The sequence below is a fragment of the Peromyscus maniculatus genome, chromosome 1 (genome assembly GCF_049852395.1).
Source record: "Peromyscus maniculatus bairdii isolate BWxNUB_F1_BW_parent chromosome 1, HU_Pman_BW_mat_3.1, whole genome shotgun sequence".
NCBI classification, from domain to species: Eukaryota; Metazoa; Chordata; class Mammalia; order Rodentia; family Cricetidae; genus Peromyscus; species Peromyscus maniculatus.
Genome location: NC_134852.1, coordinates 207,084,169 through 207,107,289, shown reverse-complemented (window position 1 = coordinate 207,107,289; position 23,121 = coordinate 207,084,169). Strand labels below are relative to the sequence as shown.

The following is a 23,121-nucleotide window of genomic DNA, read 5'->3' as shown; positions in this document are numbered from 1 at the left end:
CCTGAGAGAGCTTTCCCAAACAAAAGATGCACCTGAAGGGCCAAGCTGTGTTTCTGGCAAGAGTTAAACTCTAAGTCCTGCAGAGCTAGAACCTTTCAGGGATGTTCCTTGAACAGAGTAAGCCAGATACGAGCTAGTCCTCTAACAAGACACCTTTGTGCCATCTAAGAGACTACAAAAAACCCTCATGCACCGAACATAGTATTAAAATGGCTTCTCTAGATACCTGACAGAAGCAAACAAAATAATTACTGAGATAGAATCATTGTAAACCTAAAATGTTTCATTAACAGCACCTCTGAAATAATTTTTCAAATTATATAAATCAAGTACAGATGACATTTTTCTAAATAACAAAGAATTTATTTAAAAAAACAAAAACTTTTTGGCTTGTATACATTTCTAGGCAATTGGAAAAAACATGACTGCAGGAATATAAATTATTATCATAGCTCAATTCAACTGTTTGCAATTTGGCAAAATCCTCAAAATATATTTTAACCTTCAAAACATCTCTTACCAAATCAACATTACAAATGAACAACTTTTAAGTTATATTATTATGCCTTAAAAATTAGACAATAAAGATTTTATTTTGCAATGTGGTACTTTAACAAAGAGATTCCACTAATATAATAGCATGTGACATTCTGAAATAAACTGAACAGAAATCTCTCCATTCTGCAGTAAGTGTACACTAACTCAATGTTTTATCTTCTTTATAATCCCAAATGAATTCATTTCCTAAGATCTCATTTTTTCTTTATCAAGAAATGGAAAAGTGATTTAAAGTACTATTCTAAAAGTTTTACTACTACTTTGATAATTTTGAGTTTGTATTACCAAAATGGATCAAAAATAGTCCTTTCCATAATCATGTAGCTATAGATATCAGTATCTTCCTTCTCCCCTCATACCTATTGTATCTGGGAGGTCTAGTAGTTCATTGTGCTGCAAGTCAAGGTTGGTTATCTGTGTGCAGTTTCCAATCTCCTTTGGAAGGTGTTCAAGTTGATTGTGAGCTACATCCAGGGTAATGAGGTTACATAATTCACCTGTAAATTGACCAACATAATAAGCATTAAAGAATATATCAGGTAATACTTGTAAGCATGGGAGCACATTTATGATTCCTAAGTTCTTTTACTTTTACTTCAAAATGGTAAATTATCTACTGAAGACACTCATATGTGGAAAGAAATTTCAGCTCAAGCACAGAATCACAAACTATTATTTTAGAAACAGCTAACGAAATTAAAATGATGCTTACAAACTAATGCTTCATCATCCTGTGCTGTGTGTTCTTGGTGCTGTCTTTTGGTCCTAAGGAATGAACCCAAGGCCTCACACATACTAAGCATGCACTCTGTCACTGAGCTACATACAAACCACCCTCCCCTCTGATCCTGCTTTATATATTACTACACAAATGCTAATATATTCTAAGTCTTTTCAAAAACTGACTAATTTCATTAACCAAATTCAGCAAATGATATTAGAGACATCTTCTACCTCAATATATGTATGCTTTCAAAATGCATGTTCCAGTGCTTATAAATGGCTAAATTAACATTTTAAATAAAAATTCTTTCTCAATTAATAGAAAATGAGGTACATTTCCCCTATCCATTCTGGGTTAGAAAGAGGTACACTGACAATTCAGATTTCTCTTAGTATTAACTACACATTAAGATCTTTTTCTATTTGTAATAGATTTGTTGTTCTGTACATGATGTGTTTGTTTGAGACAAGATTTCTGTGTAGCCTTGACTGTCCTGGAACTCCTTCTGTAGAACAGGCTAGCCTAGAACTCAGAGATTTACCTGCCTCTGCCTCCTGAGTGCTGGGATTAAAGGCATGAAGTTTGGAGATACTGAGAAAAGTAAAACAAAACTCTGAAACTCTGAAATAAGAGTGTGGGACAGACTCCTAATTTAGATGTTTATAGATGAAGGCAACAAAACATAAATGTTTTATTTCATCAAAAAATACTTCCAGGAGAGTGAAAAGAAACCAAGTGGGAGAAAACATTTACAATCATGGATTTGATAAGGAATCAGAAATATTGAGTACATAAAGACCCACTATAAAACAACACCCTCCTCAGTCCCCAAAGAAGCCAATTTAAAAATTGGCTTAAGCTGAGCAGTGTCACGACCTGTAATCTTAAATGTAGAAGACTAACATAGAAAGTTTACAAGTTAAGACAGTCTCCCATCTGCAGTACATGGAAACATGATTCAAAAAGTAAAAAATGTAAAGGAGTTGTGCAGGTTTTTGAGTAACAAACACACAAATGGCTAATAAGCACAGGTAAAGGTAGTCAACATGCCTAAATGTTAGATGAGTAAAAGCGAGACAACTGATCACTGTACCTAGGAGGATACTTACTGTTGGAAAACAAAGTGCTGGTGAGCAAGTACAAAAATTAGAACTTTGGGTTCAGCTGATTGGAACAGAAATTGGTACAGCTTCTGTGGCAATCAGTAGAGTAGCTCCTTAAAAAAAACTATGAATATAAAAATACCATTACCACAACATAATTTTACCTCTGGGAATTCTGAAATTATCTAAAAAACAGAAAATGGAAAGCAGGGACTAACTCAAAAGTATAACAACAGTTACCTGTAGAACAGTACTCAGGGAACTATTATTCATCATAGCCAAAAAATGAGGATAACTTCAAATGTCCAGAAGTCAATGAGTAAACAAAATGTTGTATATATTAATAATAAATACCTTATAGTTCTATAAAGGAATGGAATTCTGATACATGCTAAAACTGGGTAACCTTGGAAAAATATGCTAAGTGAAATAAGCCAGACACAAAAGGTTAATAAATTATATAACCCTTTTTATGAGGTATATAGAATAATATTTATAGACAGTACAGTAGTTACTGGGTTCTGAAGAAGATGGGGGTTGTAGCAGTTTAATGGGCATACAGTGTTGTTCTCATATCATGAAAAAGTTCTACAGTTGAGTAACAATGATAGCTGTACACTATGAACACACTTAATACCACTAAATCTCAAAATAAACTATGTCACATCTACTTTGTAACAATAAAAAAAAAAAGAAGCCAATGCTGAGCTTTCTTTTTACATTGGATAAGAGGAAGAGACTTGGGGCAGTCTTCATCTTGGGGATTGGCAGGTACCAGGCAAGTATATTTAAAAATATGTGTATACATCAATAAATAAAAGAATATACATAATAAAACAGAATAGAGATAAGTCAACAAATGTAAATGCTGCATGTTCAGGAAAAAAAAAAACAATATTGATATCACTTGCAAGACCTAAAATGATAAAAAGGAGAAAGAGAAGACACATACTACAAATATCAGCAATGAAACAAGCAGGTATATTCTACTATCTTCTTTTTCATTTTCAGGTTTTGAGACAAGCCTTGCCCTGTAGCCCCAGCCGGCCTTGAACTTGTGATCCTATCATTTCAGCCTCCAAAGTGATGGGATTGTAAGAATGTACCTCCATACTCAGCCCAGTTCTTAGTTTTGTTGTTGTTGTTATTATTGTTTTTTGATGTAGAGACAAGTTCTTACTACATAACCCTAGCTAGCCCAGAGCTCACTATGTAAATCAGGCTAGTCTCATCTTGTGACAATCCTCCTGCCCTTGCCTCCCAAGTACTGGGATTACAGCCTGGCCTACCAACTTTGAAATAATAAGTATTATAAGCAACTTTATAACCATGAATCATAAATTCAAAAACTTAGGTTATACAAACAATTTTTTAAAACACACACATACACACACACACACAAAACTACTAAAACTCAACAAATAGGAAACCTCAATGATATTCTAACCACTAGATAAATTTTGTATGTAAATGAAAAGTTTTCCCTCCAAAAACTGCAGGCAGGCACAAATGGTTTCTCTGGACACTCATATCAAGTGCTTAGACAAAAATTAACTAACACTCATGTAGTCTCTCAAAAAAGTTGCAAAGAGGGATATACTTCCAAATTCATTTTATTAGGCTAGCATTACCTTGATATCAAAAACAGTCAAAGGTGGTACAAAAAGAAAACCCATAGACCAATGGCTAATTCCCTCTTTATATGACACACATTATATATAGGGGAGACATAGAGACTTCACATATGAATTCTTCAATGCTGGTTCTGTGCTTGAAAAATTAACCAATTGTAATTCATTGCATCAACAGTTCTAAAGAAGAAATATTATCTGATGACTCATGTAAGTATTTGATAAAATTAAAAATATTATTTGGGGGATTGTGCCTTTATTAACAATAAAGTGTATTTTTTTGGTTTTTTTCCATTTTAATGTTTATTTTAATTTAATTTTTTTTTCATTTTATGTATCAACCACAGTTCCCCCTCCTATCCCTCCTCCCACTCCCCCTAGACCCCCCTAACCCACCCCCTCATCCACTCCTCCTAAAGGGTATGTTAAAAATCCTAATGAGAAACAGAAAGGAAATTTATATATGAATTTTTAACTTAATTTTCATACTGACACGTAAAAAACTTCAAGTCAACACTCCTGTTCTCACAATACTAATAAAAAGGCTATGAATCTACAACTCCTGTTGAGTCTTTCAGAGAAGTGAGGACAAAGGGCAAATTCATGAGCTAAAAACTACAGAGATGTGAATTCAGAGACGTAGTTACCAGAAGTAACAACTGGAGCTTAGAACAGTTCAAAGGTAACTGCTGCTACAAACTGTGGGATGCAGGGAGGTGACTGAGGAGACTGGCAAGCAGAGTCCCGCCTACAAGCATCCCTCTCTCTAATGTCCTAATGCAGGCTCTCACAGCAAAGACAGTAGGAAAAGCATTTCTTTCACCTAGGCATTTAAAGCAACAGAAACTCTAAGACAATCCTCACACAAGAACAATCTATTGGGCTAGATCTGCACTAACATCTGCTCTGCTTGTTTTGATACACTTCAGATGAGTATTTTAATAAAGACCATGCGGCTATCACAGTGTTCCCTTTATATACCTGTATTAATACAGAAAATTGTGAGGATTATATTATAGGATGCCAAAGGTTGTTGTGACATTAGGAACGCTCTCTCAACATATTCATATATGTGTGTGTGTATTATATTATAGGATGCCAAAGGTTGTTGTAACACACACACACACACACACACACACACACACACACACACACACACACATATATATATATAATAGCTTTGATTGAACAGCTTATCTTCCACTTTAAATTTATAGAAATATGATGTTAATGTTTTTAAAAGAGGAAGAGTAAAAAATAAATGTCTTAAAAGAAAAGGAAAAACCAATCTACATACAGAAGAACAAAAATAATAATTACATTAGATTTTTCTTCAGAAACCATGGAAAGACAACAATGGAATGAAATATAATAAACACAGGCAAGGCAGGGGGATCATAAACCTAGAAGGTCTGTTACCAATAAAACTACTCTCCAAAAGTAAGGAAGAAACAAAGGCTTATAGGACTAAAAAAATTGAGGGTGCCTGAATCCACTAGAGAAGATGTACAAAAAATATTAAAATAAATTCAGAAAAAAAGGAAAATAATATATACAGAAACTTAAAGAATGGGATAAAGAAAGAACACAGCTAAAAATCTTAACTTTCTTACTCATATTTGATTTAATAGATAGTTTAGTCTGCTTTAATAGCAGTAAGATTATGAGAAATGGAAACGTTTTAAGGCAAAACACAGAAGAAATGTGAAGTATTTGTCATAAGGCATCCAGTGGCATAGTGCTCACTGGAATTAATCTAAATGTACTAAACCTCGACAGTAAGCAAGCAATACCCCCTCATAAGGAAATCCAGAGTCTGAGCCAGTGATCACCTGCAGTCCCAGCACTTGAAGCGTGGCCAGAAAGATCACTTGAAGCACACATGTAAGAACATAAAAAGAACAGCAGTGAAGGAAGAAACCCAAGGCTAACATTAATCAAGAGAAAATGGATCAGCTGGAGAAATTTCAGACAAAGCATACTTCAAAACAAAGAAAATTATCAGAGCTATAGGAAAATATTACATAATGCTAAATGAATAGGTCAATTCTTTTATTTTTTTTCTTTAGAGCTTTAATATCTTTGATTCTGCAATAATCACAATATCCATTCTAACACTTGGTGAATGGTTCTCAATCTGAAGCATCATTTTCTCCGTTCTCAACTAATATCACTCTTCCATGGATCCCCTGAACAAACATCACAGATAAAAGCAGCAACCACTAAGCAGCTAAAAAAAAAACCCTCCTTTTCTCCCCTTCCTTCCCTCCTGATCCCCTCCCCTTCTCCCTAGGGACAACAATATACACTTACATTCTTTTTCATGTCTTTTACAGTGCTTAGTGTGAAGCATCACTTTAATTGAAAGAAAAAACTAATTTTGGATCCTAATACTCTTCACATCAGAATAAAACTTTTTAGTATTTCACCTTCCGCCCGCCCGCCCTTTGGCACAAGGTCTCTTTATGTAGTTCACATAGGCCTCAGTCTCCCAAGCATTGGGATTATAGGCATGAACCACCACTCTTGGCTTGCCAGCCTCTTTTCTAATAGTAAATGCCTAAAGCTGTTTCAACTCTCATTAAAATAAACTTCCACTGATATAAAGAATGGTGCACAGCAAACCTAAAGGGCTCAGGCAACTAAATATAGCAAGTTAGATGAGATCAAGGAAAATGGCTAACTTTGGAGGATAATTACTAGTCTGCCATCTTTCTCAAACTCAGCACTATGACATTTTTAGACTAGATTATTCTTTGTTGTAGAAGGCGCTCCTGTACATGAAACAGCACCCCTGCCCTTAACCAACAGTCCTCTCCCCAATGAGTCCTAACAATTAAGATGACATACAGGATGAACGAACTGGCTTTCACTTACACCCAAAGCTCCCTTGTTTGTTTCTGTAACTTAACAGTTCATTCTGACACTGAACAGTACCCCGCTATGGAGGGACAGTTTACCCATTCACTTAATGATAGACATTTCAGTTGCTTCCTATTTTTAGCAATAATAAAGGTGCTAATTAAAATATTCATGTATAAATTTTTATGTAAACACAAATTTTAACCCATTTTGGTGTATACCTAGAAGCAGGCATGGCTAAATATATTATTGTGGTGACATCATTTATCTTAGTAAGAAAGGGACAATCGTCATCTAAAATGGTTGAACCATTTTACATTCCTATTCATAATGGATAAGAATCCTCACCTGAATCAGAGATTATCAGTGGTTTTGATTTTAGACACTCCGATGTGTGTAAAGGTTACAAATTGGAACGAGGATCTCAAAGGCAGTTTTATGGGGGGAAAATACCTAGTGGTGTGACAGTGTTTGTTCTCAAAAAGCTTAAACATCTATTGTGGCAAATTATGACCTATATACAAAAAAATCTATAAAAAAATAGAACACTGTAAACAAACAAAAAGTGCAGAGTAGAACACACATATAACATACATATCACCATGGGAAAAGAGAAACACAAGTCCAGCTGAGTGGATTGTAAAAGGCTTGAATATACAAAATGAGTAAAAACTACCTAGATATTACAAGAAGAAGAAATAACATGACAGGGTAAAAGTAAAAGAAATGGGGGGGGGGGGTAGACACAAGCTCAGTAATTTCACTGTTATTGCTAAGTTTAACAGAAGCAAGTCCATAAGTTTACCAAAATCAGTGTTAATATACAACAGTACTACTTGTATTAACTGCTATTTAAAAACCACTGAAGAAAAACAAGAGGGTTAAATGTTTGTATATTCATACTATCAGTCAAGTAGGAATGCAAATACACATGCTCTAACTTTATACAACATAGAAAAATAATGCGAAATAGAAAGAGGCCAAACACACATAAAAGCATATATACATTATGACTTCATTCCTATACAATCAAGTAAAATTAATGTATTTTTTGTGCACATCCAAATGCTGTGTTACCTTACTGTACACAGCGGCTTGTGGTGGTATTCTAATTGTACTGAAATGTGATTTTAGTTGTATGTTAATAAATAAAGTTGCCCGGGGGTCAGAGCTATTAGAGCCATAGACAGAGCGTGGCGGTGGTGGCGCACGCCTTTAATCCCATAGATCTCTGTGTGTTCAGCGATACAGCCTGCATTAGAGACATACGCCTTTAAGACCTAGAGGGCTGTACATACAGACAGTGACGAGGCAGTCATGTGTTTGGGTTTACAACCAATGAAAAGGCAGAACAAAAAGACTATGAAAAGACATACAGACAGGAAGTAGCTCTTTTTCAGAGACCTAGGAGCACCGCAGGAGGAAGGGTGAGATTTTAGCTCTGAGCTCTGACCTCTTGGCTTTCTCTTTTACATTGGTTCTGTGTTTCTTATTTAATAAGACGGTTGGTTACATCTACAGCGGCTAGAGGTAACGATAGTGGAAGGAGTCAATGGTTGGTACTGATGTTCTCTTTAACTGAAATGCTGACTACATGGTTTGCAACACTCACTGCACTGTATGTTAATGACAGGTGCAATCTTCTGTAAATATTCTTCAATAAAAAGATATATAAAAGCATGACCTCAATTCTTTGAACACTTAATCTCAACCATGACAGAAAAACTACAAGAGAGTTTGGTTTGTAATAGTCGCAAAAATGGATAACCCTCAACATATTTTAGTGAAAGAGTATTTTATTCTACAGAAGTTCTCTAAAGTATAAAATAATTGTTCCCAATTTTTTTAAAATATTTTTGCCTTGTCTCTAGAGAAAAATTACAATTTTCTATACTTTCTAAGCATGACACCATTCCATAATCAGACAATAAAATATGCTAGATCTATCTCTTCCTAAAGTTGGTAACTCAAACTAGAATCATTCATACTATTCTAATTGGTGAGAGTTTATGATACAGAAAGACAGTGTTCCACATCCACGCAACAGTAATGTGACTTCTACTGTCCAGAGGTAAGCCAACTGGGATGTAAACTCATGTGCATCAAGCAGAAAAGCAAAGTAAGGGAGAGAAAAATTCTGCTTCCCCCCAATGTGGAAACTTCAGTGATTAAATGCTTAAATACTAAATCCCTGAAAACTATCTGACTCATGCCTAGGCTTCCCATTTTTATGAATACTCTTTGATTAAATATGATGCACACACGCACACATACACACTTTACATACAGCCATTCAGGTAACAAGCTCAATGACGATTGTACAATCACACACATTTCTAAAATCTAACAGGAGATAGATTATTACTACCTGAGCATTAATTCAGACAAAAGACTATGCATTCTCTTTCTGGGTAGCACACTAGACAGTGAAGAAACAGACTACAATACAATACATCAAATGGATATTCTCATAAAACTGAAAGTTAGTAAGACTATATATAAATGGCAGAGGTGAGCTAAAGAGAACCTGTATTCCAAATTGGCCCTTTATTGCCTATTTTAGAAATTTCAGTATTAAGAGCCATTCTTCTGGATCTTCAAGGTCATTCATGATTAAAGATTCCTTCAGGTTTGTTCATTTCTGAGATAGGAACTTTCTGTATAGACCAGGTGGGCCTCAAACCCTTAAGACCAGGATCTCCTCCTAAATGTTGGGATTGCATGCATGTGCCAACACACCCAGCTGGTTAAAGATCTTGAATGATATGACTTAACTAGCTGGTCTTTTAAAGAAAAACCTGTGCACTGACTGAAGAGTCAGCAGAAAAGAAAGCAAGTCTCCATATTCTGAAACTTACACTACAGAAAGCATGGAATCAGGAATCAAAAGAATAGGATACAATTGCTGTAAGTAAAAATAAAGGGAAAAAAATTGAAACTGTACATGATGAGAGTACTCAGGTTGAAAAATAAAACAAACACATACATGTCAGAACTTAAGGCATGGGAGTGCAAAAATATCTGGCACCTATCAATGTAAAACTAAGGAACATGAACCATTTTGACCAGATAATGAAGTACAAACTGAGGATTTTAAACTGACAGCTAATCAGAAAATTGTTCCAAAAGTCTATTTTCTCAGAGAGGAAACCTAAGAGTCTAGAGTAAGTCACTCCAACTAGACAGCAACCAACACAGTACTGTAAGAGCTACTGGGAGAGGTAGAAAGAGTACCAAGAACTGAAAGAATTCAATCCCTAAAGCAGAGAACATTAACAAGATTTCTTCTATTATAGCCATTATGATTCATACTTATTACTACTAGTAACTGTTGTAATATTTAATTTACTTAATATTTAATTAATTCATATACTGATTAAATAATTATCCCTGGAGTGGACTAAACTGAGCAATGTAAGTGGAAGTTTCTGTCCTGCCAGCAACTCCCAAATACCTAGAGCTGCTTCCCAAATAATTGACTCAGAGGCTTAATATTACTTATAAATGTTCAGCTGGTAGTTCAGGCTTATTACTAACTAGCTCTTTTACTTAAATTAACCCATAATTCTTTTCTATGTTTAGCCATGTGGCTTTGTACCTTTTCTCAGCATGACATTCTCATCTTGCTTCCTCTGTGTCTGATGACTCCTGACTCTGCCCTTCCTCTTCCCAGCATTCTTAGTTTTGTCACCCGGCCTATACTTCCTGACCAGCTACTGGCCAATCAGTGTTTTATTAAACCAATTCGAGTGACAAATCTTTACAGTATACAAGAGGGTTATTCCACAGCAGAGCAACTTGCAAAATATGTTTAAAATGATGACATGTGACATCTGTGATTATATTTCAAAAGACTATGACTTCCACCTTGCTATACTCTGATTTCTCAAAGCTTGAGTCCCTTGATGAAGCAAGGTCTCATTGTCAGCTGATCCTGACAATGACATCTTGAACCTAAGTGTAGAGCCTTTCCCAGGTGGGCCTTGGCTAACCTGACTGAGAAACCTTGTGAAAAACAATCTTGTATTAGAAGTCCAGTTAAGACAGTTCTGACTGATGAACCAAAAATTTTGAAATAATTGCTGTTTTAAGAGATATGCTTTGATACTCAAGAGATAACTAATAAAAGAATTACATGAAATCCACATTTTTATTATGACATTACTCATAAATCTGCCTGCGGAAAATAATCTCATCAAAAGCCAGAGTTCTATTAGTCTGAGAAGCCAGGGGATGCACTTCAGAGTTATTAACTTTAGTAGCAGAAAAGAGAAAAATCACAAAGAACAGAGTGCCAAAATTTGCAGTACATAAACTCCTCAGACTCCTGTCCAATTCAAAAAAAAATGACGTGTGAGGGAAGATTTTTGAGGAGCCCGAAAAGGAAACAATAGTTTGAAAGTAAAAAGAGCAGATCAGACCTCTTATAGCTGCCAACCACAGTGCCATTGTAGAACTGCAGCCCTGCCAAGCCAGGAGGATTAGAAAACAGAGCATCAAAAGAGCTGTATCCCAGGAGTGAAAAGTCACAGCTCAAGACTAAGGCTGTTTACTAGGCTTTTAAGGACATAACCAAGCAAAACCCCTAAGAGCTAAATCCAAGTCTCTGCAAGGTTAAAATTACTTCAAGAAAAGTTAACTGTGGAGCAAAACAAACTTTTAACACGAGAGAGTGATAAGAGAATTCATCCAAATCATCATACATAATCCATTCAAACCATGAAAACAATTACTAGAAGTACGGCTATAAAGAACTAGAAAATGAACCCAGTATATGGGAAAATGGTTCCTAGGCAGTAGACAAGAGTAGACCATGCTCTCCAAGACCAAAGAAAAGTGTATGAGCCTTCTGGTTGCCAAGTTACTACCCAGGAGTAAGTCACAAGTTATAACAAGTGGAGAAGGACTACAGAGTCAAGACAACTGAAGTGCCTACAAGCTGTTTTAAGGAAGAACGTGAGTGATGATAGCGCAGCAGTAACAGTCATACAACCTGAAAAGAAGGCCCCACCTAGAATTTGCCTAATCACCATATAGAAAGCAACTGAAGAATGGTCTGGTAAAGACCCAATAAAAAGCAATCCAACAATTCCCAATCGTAGTGGCACATGGCTGGGAACAGTCTGAATTCCTGCCATTTAGAAACACCCTCTTACAATACAGTCTATCTGGAAGAGTCTTGAGAAAAATATATTGGGGAAAACTTAGATCTAAACAAACGGCAGTTAGCACCACTATAACCAAAGCTGAAAAGGAAAACAGAAAAGAAACTGATTCTAAAGTAACTGAACTGAATGCCGAAATACATCCAGAATTAGTTAAAGTAATACAACAAAATCTAGACACAACAATGTTCTGATATCCAATTAAAATGTAACCAAGCATTCAGTTATAGAAAACATGATCTCTGATGAAGAAAAGAAACAAAAACAAAAGATAACAGAACTATAAAATAAGAATACTGAAAAGACTACTAAAAAATGAGCTCCACAAGAAAAAAATGAGCCTCACAAAATAAAAAATAAAAAAAAGAAGATATGGAACAAAAATAACACTCAAATATAATGCAGACATTTAAAAAAGAAAAGAGTTTGAAATAAATATTAACTGAAATGGGATTAACTGACCAGCAGACTTAGACAGAGACACAAAGATCTGACACTCCAGCATACCCTTGCTCCCCACTTGTTTACAGACTTACTTCATGGGCTCCTCTAAGTACCCTGTGACTGAGTAACACCCTCTAAGGTTACACTGATTGCTGTCTCCCTCCCACACTTCAAGCAACACAGAAACTGACAATCTTAGTACTTCTCTGGCTCAAATACTATTTCTAATTCTCTTATTATCTCTTTTAACAATAATGAGAGCTTCTATCCTCCAGGTGTTTATTGTTTTAGTGAAAGACCTGGCAATGTGGGAACACTTCACTTCCTACTCTCTAAGATTTCTTACTGATCTCCAATTAACAGGAGTTAATTTAGTAGCACCTATCGCCTCTTTATTAAAAGGAATTACTTAATAACACCTATGGCCTTTCTTTACAGATTTCCTTTTTCCTGTAAAGTTATTTACTGGCATTTGTTTAAAAAAAAACACTCAAATAATATTTTTAATAAAGAATGCCTGGATCCATAAAAGCAATTCTACTGTTCCTGGCAAAACTAAAAGAATTTAAAAATTTTTTTAGGGGATTAAGGCTTACTATTTAAGGTAACAGTGGAAATAACACTGTAATATTATTTAACACCAGAATGTTAAAATATGATACTAAGATATTAAAAATACAATGACTTATAAATCTATTAGAATACTAAACTGAAATATAAAATAGCAAAATAGTTTTTTAAAAAAAGTAAATACTGGGCTTCAGTAAATTCAGTTCAAGTCATATATACTGAAGGCCTAAGACTGATCATCTAAAAAATTCAGAAGAAAAATTACACATCAGAAACAAAGTATACTAAGTTTATTCAATTTTTTAAAAACGGCTGATTCTGTTTATTTTATATTATGTATGAACAAGTGTTTATACATTTATTACATATTGGTTACATACCACTTGACTTAGATAAACTATAACACTGCCAAGTGCTATGAATTGACTTTATTTTCAATAAATGTTACATCAAACAGATTAAAAAAAATACTACTGACTTTACTTTCTTGTCACATATCTTTGTGAAGACTGTTTTGTTTTGTTTCAGGGGATGGAGGCCAGAAGACAACTTTAGGTGTCCTCTCTCCTCAGGACCTGAGGCTCACTGTCAGGCTGGCTGCTGCTCACTAGAACCCAGGCATCTGCACATCTTTGCCTCCTCAGCTCTGCAATTAAAAGCCAGTACCACCATGCCTTTTTATGCAAGTACTCATTGATGGCCATCTCTCCTGTCCTGTGTGAGTTGTTTTTAAATGGGAAGAAATGATGATCATGGTCTTCAAAAGGTCATACTCTTTAACAATTAGATTATTCCACTAGCAAAGAAGTTCTTTTGACAATCAACACATGAAATTGATGCTATATAAATATGTAATATGTTACTGAATATAATACAGAAAAATACTTTCATAAACATTCTAACTCAGTTGTTTGTATAAAGAATATTTTTGAAAATTGTAATTTAATAAATTACTTTAAAAATTCTAAACCAGGCATGTTCAATGAGAGAAAAGAAAATATAAGACAAAGATGGGGTTTATTTCTGGTTTCAAAACATAATAATCACAGTCTTTCTAGAAAAATAAAATGCTGTAAAAGTTCACTGTCCAGAGCATCCTGAACTAAACTCTGACTTCCATTTTAATATACCTCCAGGAAGAGACTGTTCAAAACCATGTCTTTAACTGGGAATTCAAAAGAACCAATGAGAACAATTAAGGGAATAGTTATTTCCTATTTCTCTCTGGAAACAGAAGTTCTTGACTGCTTTTTGTACAATAAAGAGCCCATTTCAAGATTAAAAATGAAGAAAGTGTCAGGTCCGAAAGAAACTCAGAACAAATGGCAGACAGCGACGCCATTAGCATACCAAATGAATGCTGACTTTCAGCTGCAGTACTGTGGCTCACCTCGCCCCTACATTAAACAGCTCATGTGCCTCCCCACCCCCAGCTTTTTATTCCTCTATAACATTCTACTTCTGCTTGGTGTTGAAAAGGCTCCACTGTGGCCTCCTAACTGCTGAGCTTAAAGATGTGCAGCACCATGCCCAGAAAAAGACATTTCTTCAGTACCAGGTATTTGAGAGCAAATCTCATGGAAGCACATCCTAAAGAGAAAACTTGTGAATTAACTGATCTTTGGGGACCATGTATAATACAAACACCAAACAATGTTTAGATAAAGACTACTGTACATTTCTAGGGAAAAATCAGCCTTTTTTTTTTTTCCAATAGCCTAAACTTCTGTCAACAAGGAGCTAAATGCAAAAATTAAATTCTGACTGAAGCTAATACTAAAAAGCATGTCACTCAACAGCTACTTTCCTATGGGAGACATGGAATGAAGCATTTCCACCCACTGACTTTTATTGAGACTATTTTAATAATTCAGGAGTGAATCATACTGTGTATGCACATTACTTTAAAATATCTATATTGACTTTCTAAATATATTAAGAAAAAATTAATTTCCTTTATTATTATAGTATTTTTTTAGTTTCATGGATGTGCCCTTTGAATGCTGACTGCTCTTATACTCATGTCCTTACCAACCTGTGCATCCTCCCCTTTCCCACAAATCTCTCTCATGCAGTCTTGTCTATTCACTTTGTTTTGTAACCCACAAAGATTAGCCAGGGCCACCTGTGTGACCATGGATTTGGAGCTGTCCACTGGAGCCTGGTGGGTGTAACAGAGAGTATACAACTAAAGACAGTGATTCCTCCTTTCCCAGAATCTACTGGACTAACTGTTGACAGTACTGCTCTTGTGTGGGCCCAGTGTAGGAAACTGCAGTTGATGTGAATTACAGTAGCTGCATCCAATGTAGGGAATGGCTTTTCGTAGCCCTTCACCCTATCATCCATCTGGTTCTTACAGACTTTCTGCCCCCATTTCAGTGATGTTCACTGGGCCTTAAGAGGGGTAATAGAGTGATTTGTTTAGGGCTGGGTCCTCTTAAGTGGTTTATTTTCTACATCCTGGGCAATCAGGAGTCTCTGAGGTTCCTCCTGTGGTGGTATCAATAAGAATGGCCCCCACACACCCAAAATGCTTGGTCACCAGAGAGTGGCACTATTTGAAAGGATGAGGAGGTGTGGCTTTACTGGAGGAAATGTGTCACTGGGGGGTGGGCTTTGAGGTTTCAGAAGCCCATGCCAAGCCCAGGATCTCTCTCTTCCTACTGCTTAGGGCCCAGAAGTAGAAATTTGAGCTACCACCATGTCTGCCTGCATGCTGTCATGCTAATCCTCTGAAACTTTAGGCAAGCCTCAATTAATACTTTTCTAAGAGATTTTGTGGTCATAGTGTCTCTGCACAGCAATAGAACACTGACTAAGACAGCGCCAATGCTCACTGTAAGGAGACACTTCTCTGATTAGGGCTGGAAGTTGCTTAAGATAAAGTTAGTTTTTAAGTGTGTAGAGTCATATATAATATAATAAAACACATCTGAATTTTAACTAATATTTTTAAAGTCAAACATAGAACACTATATCTCTGAGAGCTAAAAAACCTAAAAGTTAGGATGTTTCCTGTATCATCTACTATAAGACAATTCTTCAGTTAACAAAACACTGAACTCATCTTTGGTTATTCCTAAGCAAACAGGCTGCCTATAACAAAAAGGAAAAACTTCTCTGAAGTTCCCAAATTCATTTTTTTATTTTAATATTTTAAAAATCTTATCAAATGGGCTCAAAGACATTATCTTTATAAATTTCTCAAAAAACTGCTAATGAATTAATATATTCCATATGGTTCAGAAATTTATTCCATTACTAAAAAGATGCTCCAAAATTTATTTCAAAAGGATGGAGAGTTGATTTCTTTTTACACTTCTATGCTCCTTTTTCCTTCTATGCCATTCTTTTAAAGTTTCATTTGTTTCAGTATAATTTAGTTTACTACATAAGACTGAAATGAAATCTATCAAACTGTCAATAGCAATGCATGCATTATAGGTCTCTCTTCTGCCTGCCTGTATTAGATTTTGTTTGTTATTGTTGTTTCTGAGACTCACTATGTTGCCCAAACCTTGGGCTCCTGTAATCATCCTGGAATAGGCTTCCTGGGTGCTGCACACCACTATACCAGCTGCTACATTTTATTTCTAATGAACATGTAAGTACTTTCAAAAATGGGGGTGGGGAACTACTTTTCTTTGGCGTATTCTTTCACAAAACTGTAATGTGACAATTGTCTGTGGTAATCAGGTGGAAAGTGGTACACATTTGAATAAACATTTTCAGACAAAGAGAAGGTCAGAATAGGAAAGCTGATATAGCAATATACAGCTGATATAAAATATAACTAGAGGCCGGGCGGTGGTGGCGCACGCCTTTAATCCCAGCACTCGGGAGGCAGAGGTAGGCGGATCTCTGTGAGTTCGAGGCCAGCCTGGACTACCAAGTGAGTGTCAGGAAAGGCGCAAAGCTACACAGAGAAACCCTGTCTCGAAAAACCAAAAAAAAAAAATATATATAACTAGAAAGATACTTAAAAAACAGGTGCTAAGGTAACAACTTAAAAATTAGGCAAATCTCTTTTAAATTCATTTTTCTCTCATGAGAAAGCAGATTTCAGTTATCTGAGAAAGGTCTAATTGTATTTGTTTTGAAACTCACTTAAGTCAATAAAATAATCAAGGTGAGAAATTTCTAATATGGAAAGCACTCAACAAAATTACTTAGCTAACAAGTACTACAAATAGCAGCCCAGATCCTCTCACCAATTTCGGCAGGAAGCTGTTTGATTTTGTTCTCTCGGATGCTGAGCATGCTGAGCTTCGGCAGGTTTTTGATGTCCTTTTCCACAGTAGTTATCCGATTAAAGCGAAGGTATAGAGTGGTGAGAGAATCGAGCCTATAGACCACTGAAGGAATTTCTCTCAGTTTATTATGCCGTAAATCAAGCATCCGCAGCTTCTTCAAGTTATCAAGAGAGTCAGGCAAACTAGTGAGTGAGTTCTCACTGAGAGCCAGTGTCATGAGATTTACTAGACAGCCCACCTCCGCTGGAAGGGACTGCAATTTGTTACTGTATAAATAAAGTTCTGTTAGTTGAGTCAACTCTTTAATTGACGGTGGCAGTATATGTATAGACCTCTTGGATAAGTCCAAGCGCATCGAGTTCTCCTCCCGGCATTTGTTAAGCTCCTTAATTACCTCCGCATTGCTGGATTTTTTTCTAGTCCCAGGTGCTGGATTTGGCCGTTTGATCGTATTGTCGACTGAAAACGCCACCCCTGGTTGGGCAGCACTGGAATCCTTCTTTCCATCTTTGGCATCTTTCCCTTTGGTTTTAGGTTCTTTTTCTTTGCTTTCTTTCCCAAAACCTCCAGAAGCTTTTGCCTCTTTTTCTCTTTCCTTGGCAGATGGCACTTTGGGATCTTTCTCTTTAGAGTCTTTTTCTTTGCCTAAACTACTACTCATGGTGACTCAAGCTTAAACAAAACACTACATGAACTCCTTTTATCTGCCAGCAATCCAGATCAAAGATGAAGAGACAAAGATCCTGGACAGTCAAAAGAGTGTTGGCATGAAGACGTAATCAGCTTGGAGTTGCATCCATCTGTTACATGTTGGCTCTAAAAGCACTATGCCCATTTCTGATAACTCAGTCCAACTGGTAAAACGGTGCTGATCAGTCAGTGATTCATTAAAATTCCTGAAACACAACACAGCAGTAAATTACCTTAGGTTATAATTTACATTATGGAAATTCTCTCCAAGCAATCACTGTGGAATTTCCCAGTTTCCTTATATCTTACACATTATTCAAGTCCCCTCTATTAGGAAACATTTATTGCAAATGACAAAAGCTAGCAGAACACATAAGACCTCCCCTCACAGAACTTACATATACTAAATGAGTTATACATAGAAAGTACTTAATTATTTATTAGCTATTGTAATCTAGCCTAGTTTTGAGCTCTCAAAACTTTGTTCTTGGATTCTTTTTTTTTTTTAACCTTTTACTATGAGACTGTAACAGTCCTATTAGGAATAAATTGTTATCCCCAATTAAACAGACACAGAAGCACAGAAATACTTTTTATTTTTAGTATCTTAACTAACTAGCTCATTAATCTTTGGAGTACTGACAGAATCTAGAACAAATTAGGTAGCGCATATCCATCACCTATACTTAACAAATACACTGACTCTGCTATATCTACACTACTAAGCAAATGGTTTTAGATAACAAGAAAGACCTCAAAGCTGACACAGACTAAGGAGTGGTGAAGAAAAGTACAAAACGAATGAAGTGGAATTTGTAAGGGGAAAAGGTACATAGTTCAGGAGGAAGAGTTATAATATGCATATTAGTTGATTCTGATGCATGGAGATATAAGGGCTACCTTTGGAAAATAGTGACAAAAAGTTATCTCCACTGCTATCTATATTTTAGGAACTGAAAACGAAAGATTAATGACACAAGATTCTTTTAGGTATAAGAGGGGACTGGGGAGATCGCTCAGTTTGTAACGTACTTGTTAAACAATCATACACATGAGTTTAATCCACAACCATGTCAAAAGGCAGGCATGATGGTGTATACTTATCATCCCAGTGCTGAACAAGGAACCTCTAAGACTTGTTAGTCAGCCAGCATAACCTAATTGGTCAGCCCTTAGTCTGGGAAGAGCAGAGGAAGGGAAAACCATACCAGGATATATTATGTGAGAAAAAAAACTCTATTTCCAAGAAAAGTAAAAACAAAATATCCCAGGTAGCAAAACAAAAACCAAAAAAAAAAAAAAAACACACTAAAGACAAGTTGACTTAAATAAAATCAAATAGATTTTAGTGGGTATCAGTTTCCTTTTTGTATTGTAACACTGAAATGGACTATTTACAGGATATTGACACTTATTTCTGGATGTTATTAAAAATGAATTTTAAAAAATACATCTTTAGAAGGGGGCAACAGGAGTGGATGGGGGTGAAGAGAATGAATAGGATTGAAGAACATTTCTTTTATATATATTGGAGAATCTCATAATGAAACCCATTACTTTGCACACTAAATATAAGCTAATAAAAAGGGGAAATCTATCATTGGGACCAATGTGGTAACATACACCTGTTATGCCAGCCCTTTAGAGGCCAAGGCAGGAGGACCATGAATACATATAGAAAAATGTTGTTTAAAGATAACAACAAAAAATTAGTCGGTATAAAAACTATAAAGATCATAATATTTTTAAAAGCCAGTAGGCCATATGTACTAAACATTTTCTCTTGCCTTAACTGCAGACATGAAAGTTTTAAATATTATATCTTGAATTACAATGGACACATTAGGCTCCAGACAAGAATGTTACTCCTTACTTCTAATTATCACAACCTAAAACTGTCGATAAAATTCATAAGAAAACAAGAAAAAGACTCTGAAAAGTACAGAAAAGGTGACAGACTAGGGACCATAAGACTCTAGGAACTACCTAGTAGGAAGTTCCCTGGGATTTTCCTGTTGTTTTGCTTTCTTTTCTTTTGCTGTTTGTTTTGCCTCCTTTATATCCTAGCCTGGATAGTAAAGATGCCAACAACCAATGGACACTAACAAGCAGCAATAAAGAAATGTTCCAAGAGCAGTTTTTTTCTAGTCAAAGGACTGTGGAGAGGGGGGCATTGTAGAATGGTACTGGTTTGACTATATTTGAACACAAAATAATTCATTTCTCAGCACCCCTTCACTGCCACTGGGGCCACAAAAACTGAAATGAAAGCCTGTCAATCATTCCAACTTTGTACTAGCTTCAAGAAAAGATGCATACATCCCCCTTCACATTAGCCCAGCAGCTAAGGAGTATGAAGAAGAGCTTGCTGACTCTTCCTATCCTGCACTGAGCTAATTACATGTCAAAGTGGTACCCTCTCCCTGCCCTTCCTGTTTCTCCTCATGCAAAGCTGTATGATGAGGAAGAGCTCTGTTGATGATCTCTTGCCCTGCACCAAACAAGTATTAGTGAATAAACGATATATCGTCTCCCAGCAGAAGAGAATCAATATTAAGCAGAGGAGCAGACTACAGAAAGAGATTATTTCAATATGTTTAGAATTCCCAGACATAACTCCTGTGAAATCAAAACAAGTGCTCTGAGGACCTAATTGTTACACAGGATACTTACTGAATATCCAGCCCAGATTACTACAGCCAGCAAAACTTTCAATAACCACAGATGAAGAAAATAAGATATTAATCAATATCTATATACAAATCCAATCCTATAGATGGTACTAGGAGGAAAAATCCAAACCAAGGTTAACTACACCTATGAAAGCAATCTAATACCAGCAAAACTAAAAAGAAAGCAAGCCCCCAATGCACATACATACCACCAATGAAGATGACAATAATAAAATAACAGGAATTAACAATCACTGGTCATTATTATCTCTCAATATCAATGGTCTCAATTCCTCAATAAAGTGACAGATTAACAGATGGAAACAAAACAGGATCCATCTTTCTGCTGCATACGAGAAACATCAAGGATAGACATCACCTAAGAAGCAATCTGGTAGAGCTGTGGTAATATCTAACAAAACAGATTTCGAACCAAAATTAATCAAAAGAGATGGGGGAAGAACACTACATACACATCAAAAGAAAAATCCACCAAGATGACATTTCAGTTAACATCTATGCCCCAAATACATGGGCACTCACTTTTGTAAAAGAAACACTGCTACAGACTAAATCACTTATTAATCATCACACACTAATAGTGGGGGACTTCAATACCCAACTCTTATCAATGGACAAGTCATCTAGAAAAAAGCTAAACAGAAATGCTAGAGATAACAGATGCTATAAACCAAAAGGACCTAACATTTCACAGAACATTCCACTCAAACACAAAAGAATATACCTTCTTCTCAGCACCTTATGAAACCTTCTCCAAAACTGAACACATACTCAGACAAAGCAAGTCACAAGAGATGCAAAAAAATTGAAATAACTCCCTGCGTCCTATCAGGCTACCATGGATTAAAGCTGGATATCAACAACAGAAAGCTTACAAACTCATGGAAACTAAACAACTCTCTACTGAAGGAAATATAGGTAGGCCAAGACAAAAACAAAAAGAAATTAAAGTCACTCTAGTATTCAATGAAAATAAATACACAGCATACCCAAAATGATGGAACACAATGAGAACAAGGCTAAGAGGAAAGTTCATAGCACTAAGTGCTATTAAAAAAAAAAATCGGAGATCTCATATTAGCAATTTAAAAGCACATCTGAAAGCTCTAGAACAAAAAGAAGCAAACTTACCCAGGAGGAGTAAATGGCAGGAAATAATCAAACTAAGGGCTGAAATCAATAAAATAGGGAACAAAGGGAACAATACAAAGAATCAATGAAACAAAGAGTTGGATGTTTGAGAAAAATCAACAAGACAGACAAACCCTTATCCAAACTAACTAAAAGGCAGAGAGAGAATGTCCAAATTAACAAAATCAGAAATGAAAAGGGGGCATAACAGATATTAAAGAAATCCAGAGATTCATAGACATAATTTAAAAACCTGTACTCCACCAAATTGAAAACTCTAAAAGAAATGAATAATTTTCTTGATAGGTAACACTTACCAAAAGTAAATCAAGATGAAATAACCAATTTATATAGATCTATAATCCCTAGTGAAATAAAAGAAGTTATTGAAAGTCTCCCAACCAAAAAAAAAAAAAAAAAAAAGCAAGCCCAGGGTCAGATGGTTTTAGTGAAGAATTCTAGATTTTCAAAGAGTTAACTCCAATACTCCTCAAATAGAAACAGAAGGAACATTGCCCAATTCATTTTATGAGGTCACAGTTACCCTGATACCCAAAGCACACAAATAAAGAAAATTACAGAGCAATTTCCCTCATGAACATAGATGCAAAGATACTCAAAAAAAAATACTTGCAAACCGAATCCAACAACACAGAAAAAAGATCATCAACCATGATCAAGTAAGCTTCATCCCAGAGATGCAGAGACAGTTCAACATAATGAAAATCAGTAAATGTAATCCACCATACAAACAAAGAAAAAAAATGATCATCTCATTAGACACTGAAAAAGCCTTTGACAAAATCAACATCCTTTCATGATAAAAGTCCTTGAGAGATTAGGGATACAAGAGACATACTAAACACACAGCAAGCCTATAGTCAACATCAAATTAAATGGAGAGAAACTCAAAGCAATTCCACTAAAATGAAGAACAAGATAAGACTGTCCACTCTCTCCATGTCTACTCAATATAGTACTTGAAATCTTAGCTTGAACGATAAGGCAATTGAAAGAAATTAAGCTGATACAAATTGGAAAGGAAGAAGTCAAAGTATCTTTATTTGCATATGATATGACACTATACATAAGTGACCCTAAAAATTCCACTAGGGAACTCCTACAGCTAATAAACACTTTCAGCAAAGTGGCTGGATACAAGATTAACTCAAAAAATTCAGTAGCTCTCCTTTATACAAACAACAAACAGAGTGGGAAAGAAATCAGGGAAACAACACCCTTCACAGTAGCCTCAAACAATCTTAGGGTAACTCTAACCAAGCAAGTTAAAGGT

At 35.7% G+C, this 23,121-nt stretch overlaps 1 protein-coding gene across 5 annotated transcripts in view; it reads right to left on the bottom strand.

The window, feature by feature from the left end:
• Nucleotides 1–23,121, bottom strand: part of Shoc2 (SHOC2 leucine rich repeat scaffold protein) — an 83,305-nt gene that overhangs the window by 26,955 nt on the left and 33,229 nt on the right. For 2 of the 5 annotated variants that reach the window (XM_006995136.4, XM_076563294.1), the window contains exons 2-3: nt 17,272–18,209; nt 918–1,055 (exon numbers count right to left, since the gene is read on the bottom strand). In XM_006995136.4, the coding sequence (XP_006995198.1) occupies nt 918–1,055; nt 17,272–17,974 (841 nt within the window). In that variant the 5' untranslated portion in view covers nt 17,975–18,209. Of the gene's footprint in view, nt 1–917; nt 1,056–2,391; nt 2,509–17,271; nt 18,210–23,121 lie in introns of those variants that run through there. The other 3 variants (XM_015988667.3, XM_076563295.1, XM_076563296.1) reach the window with 2 other exon arrangements.